At 38.0% G+C, this 20,405-nt stretch overlaps 1 protein-coding gene and 1 non-coding gene across 2 annotated transcripts in view; one reads left to right on the top strand and one right to left on the bottom strand.

The window, feature by feature from the left end:
* DHX36 (DEAH-box helicase 36) overlaps positions 1-12,960 on the bottom strand; it is a 52,785-nt gene extending 39,825 nt beyond the window's left edge. Inside the window, exons 1-4 of the mRNA XM_003256318.4 lie at positions 12,634-12,960; positions 6,123-6,247; positions 5,132-5,366; positions 1,733-1,771 (exon numbers count right to left, since the gene is read on the bottom strand). Of these exons, the coding sequence (XP_003256366.2) occupies positions 1,733-1,771; positions 5,132-5,366; positions 6,123-6,247; positions 12,634-12,879 (645 nt within the window). The 5' untranslated portion in view covers positions 12,880-12,960. The remainder of the gene's footprint in view (positions 1-1,732; positions 1,772-5,131; positions 5,367-6,122; positions 6,248-12,633) is intronic.
* A 5,219-nt stretch (positions 12,961-18,179) lies between these two features.
* On the top strand, positions 18,180-18,285 carry LOC115837436. The gene has a single exon (XR_004032477.1). It is a non-coding gene; the product is annotated as a small nucleolar RNA U13 (small nucleolar RNA).
* The last annotated feature ends 2,120 nt before the right edge of the window (positions 18,286-20,405 follow it).

The following is a 20,405-nucleotide window of genomic DNA, read 5'->3' on the forward strand; positions in this document are numbered from 1 at the left end:
GGAAAATAAGGAATATCACATGTTGACTAAGTCTGAAAAAAGATATTAATCAAAATTCGACCAAACTGAAGATAATTATTTTTAACAAATATATTAATGCTTTCTAAATTTTGCCATATCCAATACTGGCAGTTTGGATATCTGGATCTACCAACCTGCAAGAGATAAGTGCACCAAATTATAAAGAACAAAGCCAAAGCACTGTTAAAGAAAAACATATTGACATAAACAAGAAGAGACAGCTTATAAGTTCCATGGAGAAGAATTAAAATAATGTTGATATGTGGGGCTACTAAGTACAGAAGCAAACTCGTGGCCTAAACAACTACTGAGGACGTTACAAATTTATACCATAATTTATAAATATGGCTTTGTCTGCAGAACAAGTTTTGTATGCCATTTTAGGAGCAAGGAAGAGAATATTGTATTTTAAAATTACCTCCTATCAAATAATTAAAGTCATTAAATATCTAAACCAAAGCTATCTAGAAAACCTTATATTTTGGGAAGACGTTCTTCTTCAAAATTGTATATACTAATATTTTTAATAATAATATTCACTGTATAAACAAAGTCATCTTACTACCTCAAAGGGATGTTAGGGGTTATTTTCATGTATAAAACAATTTAACTTGAAAACCTACCTTTTAAAAATTCCCCACTTAGGCCGGGCATGGTGGCTCATGCCTATAATCCCAGCACTTTGGGAGGCTGAGGCAGGCGGATCATGAGGTCAGGAGATCAAGACCATCCTGGTCAACATGGTGAAACCCCATCTCTACTAAAAACACAAAAATTAGCTGGGCGTGGTGGCGGGTGCCTGTAACCCCCAGCTACTCAGGAAGCTGAGGCAGGAGGATCGCTTGAACCTGGGAGTCGGAGGTTGCAGTAAGCCGAGATTGCGTCACTGCACTCCTGCCTGGCAACAGAGCAAGACTCCCTCTCAAAAAAAAAACAAAAAATATATATATATATATTCCCCACTTATTCTAACACATTATACATACATAGATGTGTATATATCAGAAAAAGTTTTACGTTTGAACACTGAAATTATAGCTGGTAAATACTGAGAAGTGAAATGTGATTTATCCAATCAGAAATTTATTTACTGGAAGTCTTTAGAATGCCAGGCACTGTTCTGAGTCAAGAGACACAGAGTGAACAAAACAAATCCTATCCTCAAGAACTTACACTGGTCTGGGAAGGGAAGACAAACAGATGTCAGGTGGTAACAAGTGCTATGAAAAGCAAAAAATAAAGTAAAATAAAATAAAATAAGGTTGGGAAAACAGAGAAGGATGAGAGACCCTATTATTCTACATAGGGTAATCATATTTTAAGATATAGTGTAATAAATTAAAGAACTGTATTTTTAGTAGTACTTTTTTGTACACTGACTTTAATACATTAATTTGTGCATTATTTTTAACTGAAGTGTTTGATCTTGATTTAACTGCAAGGTATTTATCCAAAGTAACTTATAGGAGGAAATTTTACTTTTTAAATTTCAAAGATTTCAATTATGGACAAAAACAGGAGAAAACATCAGGAAAATTGTTTATGAACCTTTTTTTCTTTTTGTCCTTAATTCAAAAGAATAAAATTAACTTCCAATACCATCCTGTAAAAGAAAGTTCATTAATTTACATTTTTTCTTGATATAGAGCTTTAAAAAAAATTGTGTATTTAATTTGCAAATCAAATTAAATAGTGGAAAAAAGCACTTTACCTTTTGCATTCCATATGAAGGCAGCTTTTCTCTGAAATGCTGAAATTTAAAAAAAGTTTTAAATTTTCACAGAAGATATGTAATCAAATTACAATCATGGTGTTTAGGATACATCACAGGGTAAATTCACTAGAATCCGAAAGTATTTTTATTATCTTATGGCTTGTGTAAAAACATTATAAATAATAATTTACCAATTCCTTTTATGTCTGAAACATTCAAAAGCAGAACTCCATTACATCCAGCAAAATAGAGACAATGCTTTAAAGTCAGTGGCAGTAACATGAAATCGGATCTGTCCTCTAACAGCATTCTAATGATTGCTACATTACTTTCACTATTTTTCAATATGTTTTATATATTCATCTTAGATTTGATTTCTATATTATGTTTTTCCCACCCAACAGTGCACTATTTACTAATACATTAGGCACTGGAGCAGATTCAAAAATTTCAGGATATACTTGCCTTTGAGTGTAAGAGAAAACTTAAAACAAGTAATATCTGCAGTCAGAAAATCTGGTACTGCCATTTTAGAGCTGTGATCTCAGTTAAGTCAAACTTAAAAGTATGAAAGCCTCAAAGATTTTATCTCAGAGGGTTGCCACAAGATCTAAATGAAAAACCTTTATATAAAAAGCAAATACGAGTTTCTGACACATATAAGCTACTCAATGAATTTCAAATGTGTTAAATTACAATTAGAATACTACAAAAGGAAGGACTATTTTTCCTATATTTATGTGACAATTTCTTCCTAATTCTGAAAACTTTTATGGAACTCTATACCCATACTACATAAAAACATTTAAGAAGCAGTACTGTAGTTTACATTCAACTAGGTACATATAATGTAAAAAAAAAAAAATCTTCAGTGGCATAAAAATAAAGTCAGCTTTAACAAACACCCTTTATTAAAATGGAAAAAACTGGCCAGGTGTGGTGGCTCACGCCTGTAATCCCAGCACTTTGGGAAGCCAAGGCAGGCAGATCATGAGGTCTGGAGTTTGAGACCAGCCCGGCCAGCATGGTGAAATCTCGTCTCTACTAAAAATACAAAAAGTTAGCTAGGCATAGTGGTGCACGCCTGTAGTCCCAGCTACTTGGGAGGTTAAGGCAGGAGAATTGGTGGAGGTTGCGGTGAGCCGAGATCGTGCCACTGCACTCCAGCCTGGGTAACAGAGCAAGACTCCATCTCAAAAAAAAAAAAAAAAAAAAAAAAAATAAATAATTAAAAAAAAAAAAAAAGAAAAAAAAATATATATATATATAAAACTAATAAATAAAGAACTGTCTTTGTAATCTAGTATTATATTATTGCCATGTTTGTTATGGTCAGGTAATTCTCACCAATACCATAAAAATAACAGTCAATGTGAAGACTGAAATGAATTCTACTGATTTAAAATAACAAAAGCTACCACACTTATCTTACCTTGTAATAACTTACTTATCTTGTAATAATTTTTAAATTATCTAAAAACTATTTTAATGACATAAGTATTAACACCCCAGGTAGTAAAATGTTACCATCTTAACACATAATTATACACAAGCTATCCCACTGCATTTCAAACTGGCATTGATCATATTTGCTTTATACGTGTAAATGCCACTGGAAGGAGAGGTATAGTCCAATATTCTTTCCCAAAGCAGCCAAAAAGTTTCTATTTGTTAACTTTTGACCATAACCAAGATGTAATTCAACTGTAAGCTCTCTGAGGACAGGAAATACCTTATTACTCTTCAAAAACAGTAATAAGCATAATTGGCTGGTGTGGCTCACTCCCATAATTACAGAATTTGGAGAGGTGGAGGTAGGAGGATTGCTTGAGCCCAGGAGTTCAAGACCATCCTGGGCAACAAAGCAAAACCCTGTCTCTACAAAAAATACAAAAATTAACCAGGCGTACTGGCACAGCTACTCAGGAGGCTAAGGTGGGAGGATCACTTGAGCCCAGGAGGTCGAGGTTGCAGTGAGCCATGACGGCACCACTGTACTTTAGCCTGGGTGACAGAGTGAGATCCTGTCTTAAATATATATACACATACATGTACACATATATAGCACAGTAACTGGCATCTAGTAAGTAGAAAATTAATGTTTATTAAAGAACATAAAGAAAAAATATTGCACATGCTAAAAATGATTAAAAAGCTGAGTTCTTAAACACAGCTGAATTTTAGATCTGATTCTGTTATGAGCTATGCAACCTTAGGTAGGTCACTTAAATCTTTTTCCTCATCTACAACAGACATGTAGTCTCTTATTCAAGGTTGTTGAGAAGCTTAAATAATGTAGTACACATGAAGCATTTATGACAACATAGGGGAAACAGGAAGACCACCAACTTTTTAAATGTTTTACACATTTCTTTCTTTCTCTGAACTAGATCAATCACCCATCTTTAGTATATGAGTTCTGTCCACCACATACAGCAAAGAGAAAGACACTAATTCTCCTTGTTAAGGCTGTTAAAGCAGCTCTTCTCAACCAGAAGATTCTGAATTAATTCATCCTGAAATTTCCTCCATTTTCAAATCACATTTTTACCCAACAGGCATCAAAGAGCTACACAATTTGGCCCTGGACAACCTCAGCTTATCTATTCTAACACGGAAATCCAATTTTCATCAGTAACAGTCAATGGATCCTTTCTTTCCTATTAAGGAAATTCAGCTTTCATCAGTGTGCCAAGGGATCCTTTCTTTCCTATAGGACGTGCTATATCCTTCATCAAAGACAGCAGTATGTATTTACATATTAAAGATATGGCCCTCAGAGTTTCCTCAGTAATTTCTCTTAAAAATATACATATACATGTGACCACTTTATTACATCTCTGGAACACCCACAAATCACACAATTTTATGTTTTAACTGAAAGGGACCTTAAAATATCTTGCCTAGCATAGAAAGAAAATATCAGAATTCAGGAGATCTCAGGTGTTGTGATAGTCCTGTATTTAAAATGTTAGTGAACACAGCACATCACATAATTTTTGAAATATTTAATTTTATCATCTATAAAAAGGAGATGTATTAAGTAATCTGGAACAAGCTTTATAATTTTAACTGCCTTTACTGCACATGGCACCTCACTAAATTGGCCTAGAAAAGCTGAAGAGTAAGTTTTTCTTCCATTGGCACTAGCATTTCTCAAACATTTCTTCTCCTCACCACATAAGCTTCTGTGGATGAGATAGGATACTGTAGGTTATGTGTAACTTCCATTCCCACTGCTTTTCTCTACCATTCAAAAAGAAAGTAATTCCCACAGAGGATGTCTTGTTGAGGATCTCACTGATCTATGCCATGCAGCTACCTCTAACCATACATACATTTTTATCAAGTGTAAGAAAAAAAATGACAAAATATTTTTTGACATCTTTCCACTACCTGCATTTCAATATACCGAAGGTCATTTTTTTTCTTTTGTAAATCTTCCAATAATTTTTGGTCTAAAGTTCCATCTGGTTCATTTTCTTGCAAGAGATACTCAGAATCTCGGTCAATATATGATCTGTTCCTGATTCTAAACATTTTTTTTTCTTGGTTTATCAACTTCTTTTCCTGGACGTCAAGTTTCTTCTCTGAGCATGGTGTGTTCTTAGTAGAAACTTCAGTACCGTATCTGTTTTGACAAAATAAGAAAGGAAGAAAGGTCAGAGGAAGAGCCACTCAAACCCTGGAACAAAACAAAACAAAACAATACGCTGTTGAAATATTGCAAAGTCATCCAAATCCAAAGCTTTTCTTTTCTCTTAGTACAGTAATTATGAAAATATACTTAGATTCTTATAATAAATTCAAATTTTTCTTCCCTTTATATTGCCAGATTAAGTTATTCCTTGTGGTAGTTAAAAATAAAAATCCACACAATAGTCATTCATTCACTGCGGTTATTTACAGTGTTTCTCTTTTTCTGGTTTTCTCAAACTTGTTTTATGTCACAACATCTTTTTTTCGTGCCACCCTTTCTGAGCTACAAATAGGATGCTACAATACACAGTCCTTGAAATACTTGCACTAATTCTTCCTCTAAATGATACAGTTCTTGTAATCTTTCTAAAACAGTAGCAATTTCACTTCTTGCAGATCTCCCAGACAGAATAATTACATAAATACAAAGAGCACAGGTAGGGAGAACAATAAATAACAACTTAATACATCTCATATCCAGATACACTATTATTCACACCATTTAGCTTTCCTGTGGAAACATGCCGTCTAAATTTTTAAAAGTCATTTTCTAAATCTGTTTAATCTACATAAGAAAAAAAAAGTATGTCAAGGTTAAAATTTACTTATCAAAGAAAATAAAGATGTTACTTTTATTATGAAAGTGTTACTCTTTGCCTATTCTTTAAAAAAATATTTCTTGTCGTACCCATGATCCTCAGGAGCAAACCAGGATATCTGTGCTTCCGACTCTTTATCATTCTTCGCTTGAACAGAATTCAGTAACTGTACAATTTGTTCTTCTCGTCGTTCATCCATGTGTACTACAGCTCTCTAGTTTGTGCAAAGAAAAAAACATCTTTGTCAATGTAAGAAAGCATATGCAAAAATTATTTGATACTAAAGAAAATAAAGGCTAAGTAATACATGTTCAACAAATACATATAAAATAAGTTATCCACACGTGTCCTCTAGCCCAATCCCCCTTCCTAGACCTAATTAATTAATGTTAAAATTTTGGTACATATCCTTCTAGCCCTTTTCCAACAAGCATTTATAAAATTAGCCCTAATATGATTGGCAAAGAAAGCTCATTTATGTCTCTTCCTACAACTCTGGTTCTCTTACCCTCAACCCTCACATACTAATTATTATGAATTTCTCCTCATCTTAAAATTTCAGTTATTAAAACTCAAATCGTTTACGAAAAAAGTTGAAAACTGGAAATAGTTTGGTTGTAATGAACATTTGAAAGTTCTTACACTAAACAGAAGAATAAATTGGTAAGTAAGGCTGAGCTCAGAAGGAGTAAATAAAATTGATCAGTGCTCATAAGGTGATCCAATGTGGCAAATGACGCAGTTGCTTCAAAGAATGAGAATAAAACACAACAGACTGGACAAAGATAAAGGTCCTTGGTGAACTATGAAACTTTGCAGAAACTTTACGCATCTAAGAAATGTCCAAGGTGAAAAAAAAGAGAATGAATGCCAAAACCCAATTCTCTGGAGACTTTTATATTTAGACATAGTAAGCTGAAAAGTTGAAAAACAGATTCTTCAAAATTTATGGGACCACAAACCTTAGCTTCTAACGTGCATATAAATCCACAGGCAAAAGGAAACACACGAGGAGTGGTGAAAATTAGAGTGTGTTAGGTTAAAGAACAAAAGGAGGAGGAAGGTAAAAGTATAAATGAAAAGAAAACAGTCAAAAATCGAAAGAAAGAAACCATAGGACTTAATGACTATTTGGTGGAAGTTGGGGAGAGACAAAAAGGAAGAAAGAATCAAAGACAACTGTTTTCAAATTCAAGGGTGGATCCTGAGAGCAGCAGTAAGATGAATCATTAGGAGGAGGCTGCTCTGTGTTACTGTACATTTTTGTGTACATGTAGTGGTGATGGAGGTAAAAATAGGATGCTAAGTTTGGATTTTAGGCAATTAAGAACAATGATGAAATTTCCTGACTTGTAATAATGATTAGGTAGATGAATATATGGAAATTGATCTCTGAGAGGTTTTGCTTTTAGAGTTATGATAGAAATTTTGGAGTGTTCTGCAAAGTTGAAATCACAGAGACACAGGAATTCTCTTAATTTACAAATAATACCACCTCCAAAGATGAGGACAGACGGTTGACCAAGTCTGGCATTCACGGGGCCAAGGCAAGAAAATAAGTCAGAGGAATAATCAAGAGAACAAACAAAAGACTAGGAGCACACAGTGACAAACCAGCCCTAGGAAATGAGGAAAGGTGTTAAAAAAGGACTCAGAAGTATAAAATTGAGGTTAACTAAGGCAGAGAACTGAAAAAATTACTACTGTATCCAACAACTAGGCAGTTGGGAATGATCTTCAAGGTATTTTTGGTTTTTGAGGTTTGGTTTTGATTTTGGGGGAGAAAAGAGAGAAGCAGGAGCTAGGGTAAGGAGACTGATGAAAGCAGACAGCAATGTGTAAAATACTGTAAAATCTAGAGCAATAGATTTCAACTGTTTTTTTTTTCATAGCAACCCACAGTAAAACTAATGACCCAGTACATACATATACGAGTAAGTAATTTCACAAAATACTTTCCTTACTCTGTACAGTGCAACTCTTATCTTCTCTTCACTGTATTCTATCCCAATTAAACAAACACCAAAATAGCTGTTCATAACAAAGTTTAACATAAAGTTTGAAAACCCAGGGTGGGTGGAGGAGTATGTGTCCCAGGAGAACAAGACATACGCATGTTTAAGACAAGAGATAGGGTTTTATAAGACATTCTAATTCTAATCAGTATTACATGCTTTTTGAAAGCTCACATAAGTTTACATGGGTAGGAAAATAACCTAATGTAATAAAAATAAGAAATTATTAGTGATAAAACAACAAACATGAAGAAGCAAAGCAAATGAACTATACGTTACCTCCTTTTTTGAAGTGAAAATGAGTGGCTAATTTCAGTTGTCAGGACACAAAATGTCTCTACTAAAAGTCCTCTTAAGGTTTCTTGATGTATCTGTTTAGTTAGAATATAACCTGTATCTGCCATTCCTACAGTTCTCACTTTTCCATGTTAACTCATTACTCTGTATTTTGTTTAGTAAACAATTTCCTAGATTGACATTTCACAATACATTGCCCACCTCCTGCCCATAACAGCACAAAAGATTATTCTAATTTTATGAGATTTCACACCCCCGGGGAAAGGTGAATTACTGGATAACGTAACAGTCTACAGAAAATAAACAGATCTACACAATCCTTCAGTCCAAACTATCACAACAAAATTCGTTTTCATTAAAAAGTCAACATCATTGGTAGACTTTAAGATACCTTACACAATGCATATGTATCAAGTAAGCATCTGCTAATCAATAAGCAATTAGTTGAATTGTAGTACACCCAGTGGTCAACAGTGGGTAGATCTTTCTGCAAGTATACAAACAGGAAAGATGACCAAAGTATGAAATAAGTCAGTTGTGTAGTAGGATCTTGTTTTTATTACTATTAATTTGAAAAGAGGTTATTCACTCTCCGTAACCTATACTTTTTGCCAGTGTCTCTGTCAGATATAATTCTGGCACATGCTATATGCCCCAGAGAAGTCTGTCAATGGAAGGAATGAACAGTTGAATCTATCTTTTACAATAAACATGTATGATTAGCCCTTGAAAACATAATTTACACTCTAAATAAAGACATTCGTATTTTTTTAATGATGTTCTCCCCACAATGAGTTTCTGGATGCTGCAGGTAGCAGAGAACATACCTTAATTTCAAACTTGGATCTTGCCTTTTTGTAGGATGCCTCTCTCCCCCTCAACAACCTTCTTCTAGTTCTATCACGCTTCACTTTATTTCACTCCTTGCCTGGAGAATCTCAAAACACATTTTTTTCATGACTGTTCTCTTTTATCACAGAATTTTGATTATTTCCCACTTTCTTGGACATTCTCAAATACCCTGCTTCTAGTTTTCAGTTCCTGGCAAAAAACCCTAAATGATGTCCATCAAATTTATCTTATCAGCTTTCTAATTATCTGCAACTACTTCAAACTGTCTCCCCATTATCTGTAACAGGCCAATACCACCTTTCTGTTTGCCCTCAGCATTCACGCACAGTTTTTCACAAAACAAAAGCCCTAAGAAGAAAAGGTCCTTAGTTGGTTATCACCAAACCTAAACCCACCTGTATCAGAATTTATCCTTTTCTCTTCTTTCCTGTTATAAAAGAAGTGCATTTTAAAGGCAAACCCCTCAACCTGAGCTCTGCAGTCCAATTCCTTTCATATCCTCAGGGCCACCTCCTTCACTGAAATTTACCTTGCTTTCTAAATTTCTAACCTCTCCAGTAGACATTAGGCAGTCAACCGATATTCTGGTTTGCTTCTTTTAGTAATGTGGTAGAAAATCAAACCTTGCTTGTTTTAAACCATTAAGATTTGGCAGTTGGTTTTTACTGCAGCATAATTTGGCCCACTTTGATTTCCTCTTCACTGGGTGCTTCCCTCAGGGCATGAACATGGTCAAATCTCTTCACCTTAGAAACAACAAAAACAAAAAACCCTCTCGTGAATTTCCCTACCCCATCAGCTACTGCCCTATTTTTCTTCCTCCTCTTCACAGCAAAACTGCTGGAAAATGTTCCACTTCTTAATCTGTTTCACTTGCCACCCTACTGCAATCTGGCTTTTACTTCCACAATGCCACAGAAAGGGCTCCCACTAAGATCATCAACGACCTTGTTGATAAATCCAATAGACATTCTCTGCTCTTACATCATTTGTGCATGCTTGCCACTATCAATTACTTCCTCTTGTTGATACGCTCTTCTGTCCTTTAAGCACTACTCTTAGATTTCAAAACAACACGCACCTTATTTTTCTCTTCTCTGGCTGATTCTTCCTAGATTCTTTTGTAACCTTCTTTTCCTCAGCCCGTCCCTTAAATTTTCATTTTCCGTATTTGAGAGCCTGAGTGATCTACAGACCAGGAACACTGGCATCACCTGGGAGCCTGTAACAAAAGTCGAATCTCTGATCCCACCAGTGTTCTACGTTTTAACAAGATGTCAGGTGATTCCTATGCACATTCAAGTCAGGTGATTCCTATGCACATTCACGCCGTTTCTGACTGTTCACTCCCACACTCCAACTACTACCCATGAGCCCATTAACTGTCAAATACTTATCTCTATCTAGATTTTTCTAGGCATCAGATCTACATAGCCCTCTCCCTCCTGCAAATCCTCATTTGTATGCCCTATAACAATATCAAACTCATAGTGTCCATAGCTGAGCCTATCACCTTCTTCCAACAAGCCTGATCCTTACACATAGGCATAAAAGAGTCATCATTAACACTATACTCGTCCCTTCAGATAAAATACAACACAAAATCATTTTGAGTCTACCTCCTAAATCACTTTAATCTGTCCACTTCCCTCCATCTCCACTGCCAACGTGCTAATTCAAGCTGTCATTTCTCACCTTAGTTACTGCAAGGGCTACTTAACTGGTCCCCCTGAACCAGGATTGCCTCTCTTCAATCCATTCCTTATACTGCTACCAGAGTGAATTTAAACATTTAAAATCCAGTCATTTCACTCTTTGTTTAACATGTTTTAATGACTTGCTACAGTCCTTAGAAAGACCCAATGTATCTCAAGGCCCTGCATATTTTTCTAGCCCAGAGATTTTCAAATTGCTGTTTCTGAAATTATATTAAAGGATCATGACCAGCATTAATAAAGAGAACAGAGAAGTTCAAAAACAAAAAAACCTCAAAGCAACGTGCAGGTAAATATTATTTTACAAAACTTTTCATCTAGTTATACATATGTGTGTACTGGGTTGTAAATTCAAATATAGTCCTTTTTGGGCAAAGCGGCCAACAAGTTTGAAATTGACTGCACTAACCTCATCTCAATACTCTCCACATCCATGTTCTTATCTTTTACAGTTTCTCGAACTGAACATGTGCTTCCTTGATCTCTATGTTACCGCACATGCTACTGCCTTTGCCTGGAATCTTTTCCAAACCCCAAACTTCAAACACACACACGTACATTCACTTTGCTATCTTTCAAGTTTCAGCTTAAGGGTTACTGTCCCTGAAAAATCTTCTAAAATACCTTGCCCTGAGTTAGGTGATAGCCCAAATTCTCTAATACCTTAATATTGTATTCTATTTATCGCTTCAAGTAGAAACCCCGTCTCTACTAAAAATACAAAAATTAGCCAGAGGTGGTGGCAGACGCCTGTAATCCCAGCTACTCGGGAGGCTGAGGCAGGAGAATCGCTTGAACTTGGGAGGCGGAGGTTGCAGTGAGCTGAGATCGCGCCACTGCACTCCAACCTGGGCGACAGAGTGAGATCCCGTCTTTAAAAAAAAAAAAAAAAAAAAAAGTTGCCTAAATGATGATCTAATTACACTCTATAATACATTTTATAAGGTGCTTTTAAAAAGGAGTCACCAAAGGCCTATACTAAGAAAGTTCCTGCTTTATAATAAAAATTATTTTTTATCAGAATTTTATTTATTAGTCAGTCGGAAAACTTTGTTTCCTTTACTACAAATCTTTAAGATACAAATCAACCTGACAATCACCTGAAGAGAGGAGAGTAAGCCAAATCATCTCTGGATATTCCTTTCACCTTCCTTTTCAAAGAGAATCTGCTAATCAATAGAAATTTCTCCACCCCAACATAAAAAACAAAGAAACAAAAACCAAAGTTTGCGGATAATTTTAACACTAACAATAAAGGCTGGACTATTTTTCTGAACGACCCACATCCAAAATAGTGTCTGACTGCTTTTGTTCCGCGCAAACCTATCTCAAATGTAGAAAGGTCGCTATGTGCTTCTTCACCAAAGACCTTAAAGTGACAACTATTATTCTAAGGGAAAGGACAGCCAGAGATACGACGACACTCCTAATAAAGTTAATTTCGGCTGGAACGTGAACTTAACATTTGCTTTGTCACAGTTCTCAAGTCCTTTAAGCAAAGTATATATTCAGCCTGCATAAACCCTGCCTGTTTTTGATCAGAGGCTAATGTTACGCAGTACACTCGCTACGGGGAGCGCCAGCATAATACATTTGCGCCTCATTTACATTTCACAAAGCACGTGCATCACGTAAGAAACAAAACCAGGAAAAAGGGGGCAGCGGGAGAGAGAAGAAAACCTGTGTTGCCTCATCCCCTCCACTATCGAATCCGAGATTACCTCTTGCCTGTCCGCTTCCTTGTTCTTCTGTCCCTGTTTTTTCGCGTACCACATGCCGATTTCGCGGCCTTTCAGGTGCCCGGGATGCCGGCCCCTGCCGCCTCGACCACCCCCTCCGCCGCCGCCGCCGCCTCCTCCGCAGCCTCGGTTCCCTCCAGGACCCCCTGCTGGTCCCCCTCCATAGCCCCCACCGGAGCTGCGGGGACCCCCATCACGGCCCCAGTTCTGATGGTAGTCATAGCTCATTGTCCTAGCGGACTACAACCCGTCAGAACCAGCAACCGCTGGAAATGGCGTCCGGGCCCGGAAGCCACTGTGCTCCCACTTCCGTTTTGCTTCCGTAGCGCCGCGCAAGAGGGCGGGCCATTTAGCGTCACAAGCAGTGGTTTCTGGTGACGTCACGGGGGAACAACCCAGGTGGTACTGGAGGGTGGCAGGGGTCAGGTTCTGTCTGAGCCCCCGAGTTGTCTATCTTTGTACCTCTGGAGCAACAGCTAGCCAAAGGCTCGTAGATTTTGTTTCCCTAGGCCCAGCAAGTGAGCCAATAGCTTTTGGTTTTTACTTTCTTATTCCTGGTAAAATCCGCAGTTTTCTTGCACTTAGGTCCTAGGGTAGTAAACGTTGATTGAAACAAAAGAACCCGTGGATCAATTCACTGTCTTCTAAAGAAAAGTCTCTAAAAAATGAGTTCTTCTAGTCTTGAAAACAGCCTGACAACTTTTCAAATATATAATTTAAAATACACTTACCTCCTTGAAAGTATTGTCACTATTTACTACGTTTATCCAATAGTGTAAGATGAGCGTGTCTACCCAAATTCAGTGCAGAGCTCTTAGGCAATGTAAATAAACTACTTTGAAGATTCATGTGTTCATATGAAGCCATATACTGTTTATTAACCAGAACACTGAGTGTTTTGTGCAAGCTGTTCTTGAATAATCAAGTAATTGGGCCACGCAGGCTTGGATGTTCACCAGGAGATATCCAGGTCATGTTACGGTTAACTGATGCAAAGGTGCTGGGAATACTCACTGAACAAAGCAAGTATGGCATGAGCTTTTATTTGCCTACAGTCTTAAGGGAAAGACAAAGGCTATCTTTGTGCAGTGAATTAAGAAAGGGAAATGCTGTATGCCAGGAAGGGGTCTACGATACACCACTGTGGCCTAAAAATTATTTTGAGCAAAGACATTTGAGTTTCTGAAATCTATCTGTCTAAATGCAGAACAACACGGAAGAATTCAAATCAAGCTCCTCCCTGGGAGGGAAACCCAGAAAGACTGACTATTATCACTGGAGGTTGGAAGCTGGCAACACCCTTGAATAGACATTGTCACAAAGCTATCATATCTAGCATCTGTTTTAAGGTGTCATTTATTTTTACTAAAAGTCATTTGTTTTTTCCATAAGTGCTGTTTTCCCCTTCCCTTCCCCTTTTAAGATGGTAGATAAGCCGGAACTCTGCCTCCCTGAATCACCTTTTTCTGTGAACTCTATTATGTATGTGGTTAAGTCTGTCTTTTCTCTTGCTAATCTGTTTTGTCACTTTAACTCTGGGGCCTGCAAACGCTGAATCTAAGAGAGTAGACAAAAATTATTTCCTCCCTGAGAGCCATGAGATACTACAGCAAAAGAATTTAATTTTGGAGTTAGGTGAGTTATGCAACAACTTTTGAGATAAGTAGACTTTTGTCAGACTAATGGGCCAAAGAAAAGTATGACAGGTGCAAGGAACAATGTGTAAAGACAGATAATGATGTGAGACACCAGAGAACTTAGACAACTACCCTGAATCTTAAAGACTGATGGGGAAGGCCAAGGAGGTAGATAGGGGTCTGATTATGGACAACCTTATGTGCCACTTAAAGAACAGTGGTATGTTTTAAGCAGAGCAGTGATTATTTTGACTGCTTCAGTTAGAAATAAATGGCGGAGACAAGAGTGGATACAGGGAAACTAATGTGCTGTGATGTAGGGGAGGCAAAATGGGATGACAGGGAATTACATATGGAAAGAATTGGAATCAGGAGACATTAGAAGGTAAAATTACTTAAATTTGATGATTCATTGAATGTGGAGAATTAGAAGGGTTAAATGACTCCAAGTTTAAGATTTGAATTATTAACCCATGGGGAGGCACATTATATCCTGAGATGAGAAACATAGGACAAGGAACATTTTGGGGGTGAGGGGCAGGGCAAATTAATGTGTTTTATTTGTACATGTAGACTTTGAGGAACTTATGAAACATACAAACAGAGTATCTGGAAAGCAGCCTATAAGAGTTAAAAGCACAGAGACCAGGTGTAGTGGCTCACACCTGTAATCCCAGTACTTTGGGAGGCCAAGGTGGGCAGATCACTTGAGGCCAGGAGTTTGAGACCAGCCTGGCCAACATGGCGAAAACCTGTCTCTACTAAAAATACAAAAATTAGCCGTGCATGGTGGTGCATGCCTGTAATCCCAGCTACTCGGGAGGCTGAGGCAGGAGAATCGCTTGGACCCAGGAGGTAGAGGTTGCGGTGAGCCGAGATCGTCCCATTGCACTGGGCAACAGAGCTAGACTCTGTCTCAAAAAAAAAACAAAGAAAAGAAAAGTTGAAAAGTTAAAAGCACAAAGAGAGTAGACTGATATTGTATGTTTTGGGAGTCCTTGGCACATGTGATTAAGGCCATAGGAATGAATAGTTTCTATAAAAGCATCCCAATTGTGCACTCCTTATATGAAAAGTATGTCAATTGTCTAAAAGATGAGATTGAGTAGGCATATTGAAGATGATAGGGGCAAAGTGGGAAGAAAATGGTGAGAGTGTTATGGGCTAAATCTTTGTGTTCATGCAAAATTCATGATGAAGCACTAACTCCCAATGTGGCTGTAGAAGAGGCCTCTAAAAAATGTAATTAAAGCAAAATGAGGTCATAAAGGTCCTGATACTAGGCTTAGTGCCCTTTAAAAAGAGACATCAGAGAGCTTGTTCCTCCCTCTCAGAGGAAAGGCCATGTGAGGACAAAACAGCCATCCATGCTCCAGGAATAGCTCTGTAAACCAAAAATAAAATTCTTTTTTTTTTTTTTTTTTGAGATGGAGTATCACTCTGTTGCCCAAGATGGAGTGCAATGGCACAATCATGGCTCACTGCTGCCCCGACATCCCTGGTTCAAGCGATCCTCCCACCTTAGCCCCCTAAAGTAGCGGGGAGCATAGACGCGTACTGCCACACCTAGCTAATTAAAAAAAAAAAATTGGTAGGGATGGGGTCTTCCTATACTGCCTGGTCTGGCCTTGAACTCCTGGGCTTAAGCAATCCTCCTGCCTTGGCCTCCCAAAGTGCTGGGATTACAGGTGTGAGCCACCACACCTTGCCCCAAAATTAAATTGGAGGCCCTCTCAACCAACTGAATGGACCCGTCCTCTCAGCCAAGAGCATCCTAAAGTAAACCTGAAATACATGGTCAGGCCATGATGGGAATGGGAGGTTGGACATGCTTCATTATACCTTCCTTCCTTTGGAATCAGGTACAGCTGACCGGTATTAATATTGAAGCAGAGACCTTAAGACTGACAGAACAGACTTTTTGTAGCAATATGATATCAACATAGTAGTAGGCCCTGTAAGAAAGCATTTTACCCCAAAATATATTTCTTTGACATATTTTGAAATGGCCCTTCAAGGCTGTCTCTCGTGGGGAAAATCTACATTCTGTAGAGAATCTCCTTCCTTTTCCATATCTTCTCGATGATCCAGGAGAGGATTAACTAAGAGTCTCGAACCTTTTTAAGTTGAATCAGAAATATTTACAATCTATTCTTTCTGAAGCCTGCTACCTTGGAGGTCTTATCAGCATAATAAGAGCCTTGGTCTCCACAACTCCTTATCTTAACCCAGACAGTCCCTTCTATTGATTCCAGGTCTTTAGACAAACTCTGTCTATCAATCAGAAAATCTTTGAATTCACCTATGACCTGGAAAACTCCCTCCTCCTTTGAGTTGTCCCACCTTTCCAGATGGAATCAATGTACATCTTACATGTATTGATTGATGTTTTATGTCTCCCTAAAATATATAGAACAAAGCTGTAGCCTGACCACCTTGGACACATGTTCTCAGTATCTCCGGGGACTGTGTCAAGGGCCATGGTCATTAGCATCTGGCACAGAATAAATCTCTTCAAATGTTTTAGAGTTTGACTTTTCGTTGACAGCTCTCATTAGAAACTGGATTAGCTGGCACCTTGATCTTGGACTTCCTAGTTTCCAGGCTTTAAGAAACACATTTCTGTTGTTTTAGCTGCCCAGGCTGTGGCATTTTGTTATGACAACACAAACAGACTAATACAGAGAGTCAGTGGGGAAGAGAATTAGTGTTTATTTGTCACTTAGCATTTGCTAGGTATTAGACTAGGTGACAGGCATTTGTGGCAGAATAATGGCCCCAAAGATGTCCTTGTCTTTTTTTTTCTTTTCTTTTTTTTTTTTGAGGTGGGCTCTCACTCTGTTGACCAGGATGGAGTGCAGTTGCATGACCATGGCTCATTACAGCCTCAACCTCCCAGACTCAAGCAATCCTCTCACCTCAGCCTTCCAAGTAGCTAGGACTGCAGGTGTACACCACCATGCCTGGCTATTTTTTTAATTATTATTATCTGTAGAGATGAGGTATTGCTATGTTGCCCAGGCTGGTCTTGAACTCCTGGGATCAAGTGATCCTCCCACCTCAACCTCCCAAAGTTCTGAGATTACAGGTGTGAGCCACTGTGCCCGGCTGAGATGTTCATGGAAACTCCCTGGAAACTGTGAATATATTACACGGCCAGGGCAAAATAAAGTTGCTGATCAGTAGATGTGATAATTAATTTTATGTGTCAACTTAATTGGGCTAAGGGATGCTCAGAGAGCTGGTAAAACATTATTTCTAGGTAGGTCTGTGAGGGTGTTTCTGGAAGGGATTAGCATTTGAATTCATAGACTGAGTAATTTCATCAACGTAAGTGTGCTTCATCCAATCCATTAAGGGCCCAAGTAGAACGAAAAGGTGGAAGGCTAATTTACTCTCTCCTCTTGAGCTATGACATCCATCTCCTGTGCTTGGACATCAGCACTCTTGGTTCTCAAGCCTTTAAGCTTGGATTAGAACTATACCACCAGCTTTCCTAGGTCTCCAGCTTATAGAAAGTATATTGTGGGACTTCTCAGTCTCCATAATCATGTGATCCAATCTCTCATGATATAGCTCAGTTTCTGTGTATCTATATCTATCCTATTAGTTTTGTTTCTCTGGGAAACCTGATGAATGCAGCTGACTTTAAAATAGGAAGATATCCTGAATTATCTGGGCAAGCCCTTTGTAATCATAAGGGTCCTTAAAAGTGAAAGAGGGTGGCAGAACAGAAGGTCATAGTGATGTGACATAAGGATTTGACTAGCTGTTGCTGGCCTTGAAGATGGAGGAAGGAGTTACAAGCAAAAGAATTCGGGCAGCCTCTAGAAACTGGAAAAGAAAATAGATTCTCCCCCAGGGCTTCTGGAAAGAAATACAACCATACTGATCCTTTTGCAGTTCATGAGCATGATGACTGGGTATTCGTGTGCATGTGTGAGATGTGCAACAATGTCAAACCTTGTTATGACATTGGCACATTGCTCATCTAACATGAAGAAAAATAAATAAATAAAAAGAAATACAACCATATTGACCCCTTGATTTTAGCCCAATGAAGACTCTTGTCAAAACATTATGCTACAGAACTATAAGATGGTACATTTGTGTTAAGACTGTGTAGTAATTTCTTATGGCTACACTAGAAAAGTAATACAATTCCTTATCTCATTTCACACAATCCTCATGACAGCCCCAGAAAAAGTTAGTGTTATCTCTATTTTCTGAGAAATTGTTTTATTGCCCTTCACCTCATGTTTGCTGATCCTAAGTAGATTCTTAGTTATAAATGTACAATTACTATGTTTTCCATACTTCTTCAGCATGAAGTAGTATTTAAGGTATTGCTTGAGCCTATTCCTTTAGGCAAACACTTTAGTACAAATGTCACTGTAGTAAAAATCTCCACAAAAGGAAGATTTTTCAATGAAAGACCCAAGAGATATTGATGGGAAGGAAAATGTCAGTTGTTACCTGCTTTTTCTTTTTTCCCTGCCTTGATCAGAACTGTGAAAATTTTTACATTACCTAATGTCAGAAAACAAACAGAATAGTTCACTATAATTGCCATTGTTTCTCTTACTGATCCTCTGTTGTGTGCTGTTCTTTGGGCAGGCAACAAAGATGTTTCTCTCAAATGTCCTCTTCATTAATGATGGCCTGGGCCACAGAATGCATAGCCATTGCTTTCAAACCCACAGCATTTGGTGTCCAGCTTCTGCTCTCCCCATCACATCTGCCATCCCATTTGGAATGCAGCAAAGGTGAGCCACACAGAGCCACACCACCACTGGAAACTGTCACAGTTTTCTCAGTATCAGGGAATCTTTTATTCTTCATCTTTTTTTTTTATCTGAACCCTGGGAAACAACTCTTATATAACTCATTCATAGGTGTAATATTCACAAAGCCATGGGGGTGAAGGAGATTTTCTTCAGTGTTCTTGGAAAATGAAACCTTTAACTTCTACTTCCACTTGGAGGTGGGGATAGGGACATGAAGATAAAAGTGACCTTACCCTTCTATAGAATGTAAAGTCTGGCTATGGGCTGGAACACCTACACATAGCCTCTCCATTTGGTTTCTCTGTGTGGCCTAGTTTGAGCCTCCTCACAGCATTGCACCTGAATTCAAGAGCAAGTGTCACCAAGCAAGGTGGAAGTATATGACATTTGACATCTTTATGAACTAGTCTCAAATGTCACGTAGCATCACTTCCACTGTGTTTTACTAGTTGAGACAGTTACAGATGTCCACCTAGGTTTAAGGGTGGCTAGGGCCTTAGCACACCATGGTAGTTGAGCCAAAGTCACATTAGAAGAGCAGGATGCAGGAATTAGAGACCAGCCTGGGCAACATAGGGAGTCCCTGCTCTACAAAAAATCAAAAATTAGCCAGGCATCATGGTGCAAAGCTTGTGGTCCCAGCTACTTGGGAGGCTGAGGGGAGAATAGCTCGAGCCCAGGAGATCGAGTCTGCAGTGAGTGCATTCATGCCACTGCACTCCAGCCTGGAGAACAGAGCAAGACTCTTGTCTCAGAAAAAAAAAAGAAAAGGAAGAAGAGGAAGAGCATGTGGGATGGAAGGAAAACAATTCTAAAATAGCACTATCCTAGGTGAATCAGATATTTGTATGAACAAATGCCATGCCTGCCTACTAATTCCATCTGTTTCCCACAAAAAGGAAAACAAAAATTGTGACTTTGTGAGGTCACAGGATTTCAAGATCCACATTAAATACCTTCTTGAGAGATTTTCATATTTTCCTTTTAAAACTACACAATCTCATTAAATTGGTGGATTTTCCTCACCCAATTTAAGCATACAATCTTAGATCTTAGGAAAAAATATTGTGAAAGAGTGCTAAGAAATTTTATTTAATGAATAGAATTTTTTTTAATTTAAAAAGGATAATGAAAATGTAAGGCCTTAAGGTTTCAGTTAGCAAGTAGATAACATAACTTTGCCACTCTAACTAGGTAACCATGGCTTTGTCTAAACTCTAATATTTTTTGACCCTGACATTAGAAAGTTTTTGGGGCTGGGCATGGTGGCTCACACCTGTAATACCAGCACTTTGGGAGGCCGAGGCAGGTGGATCACTTGAGGTAAGGA

The sequence above is a fragment of the Nomascus leucogenys genome, chromosome 11 (assembly GCF_006542625.1).
Source record: "Nomascus leucogenys isolate Asia chromosome 11, Asia_NLE_v1, whole genome shotgun sequence".
In the NCBI taxonomy this organism is placed as follows: domain Eukaryota; kingdom Metazoa; phylum Chordata; class Mammalia; order Primates; family Hylobatidae; genus Nomascus; species Nomascus leucogenys.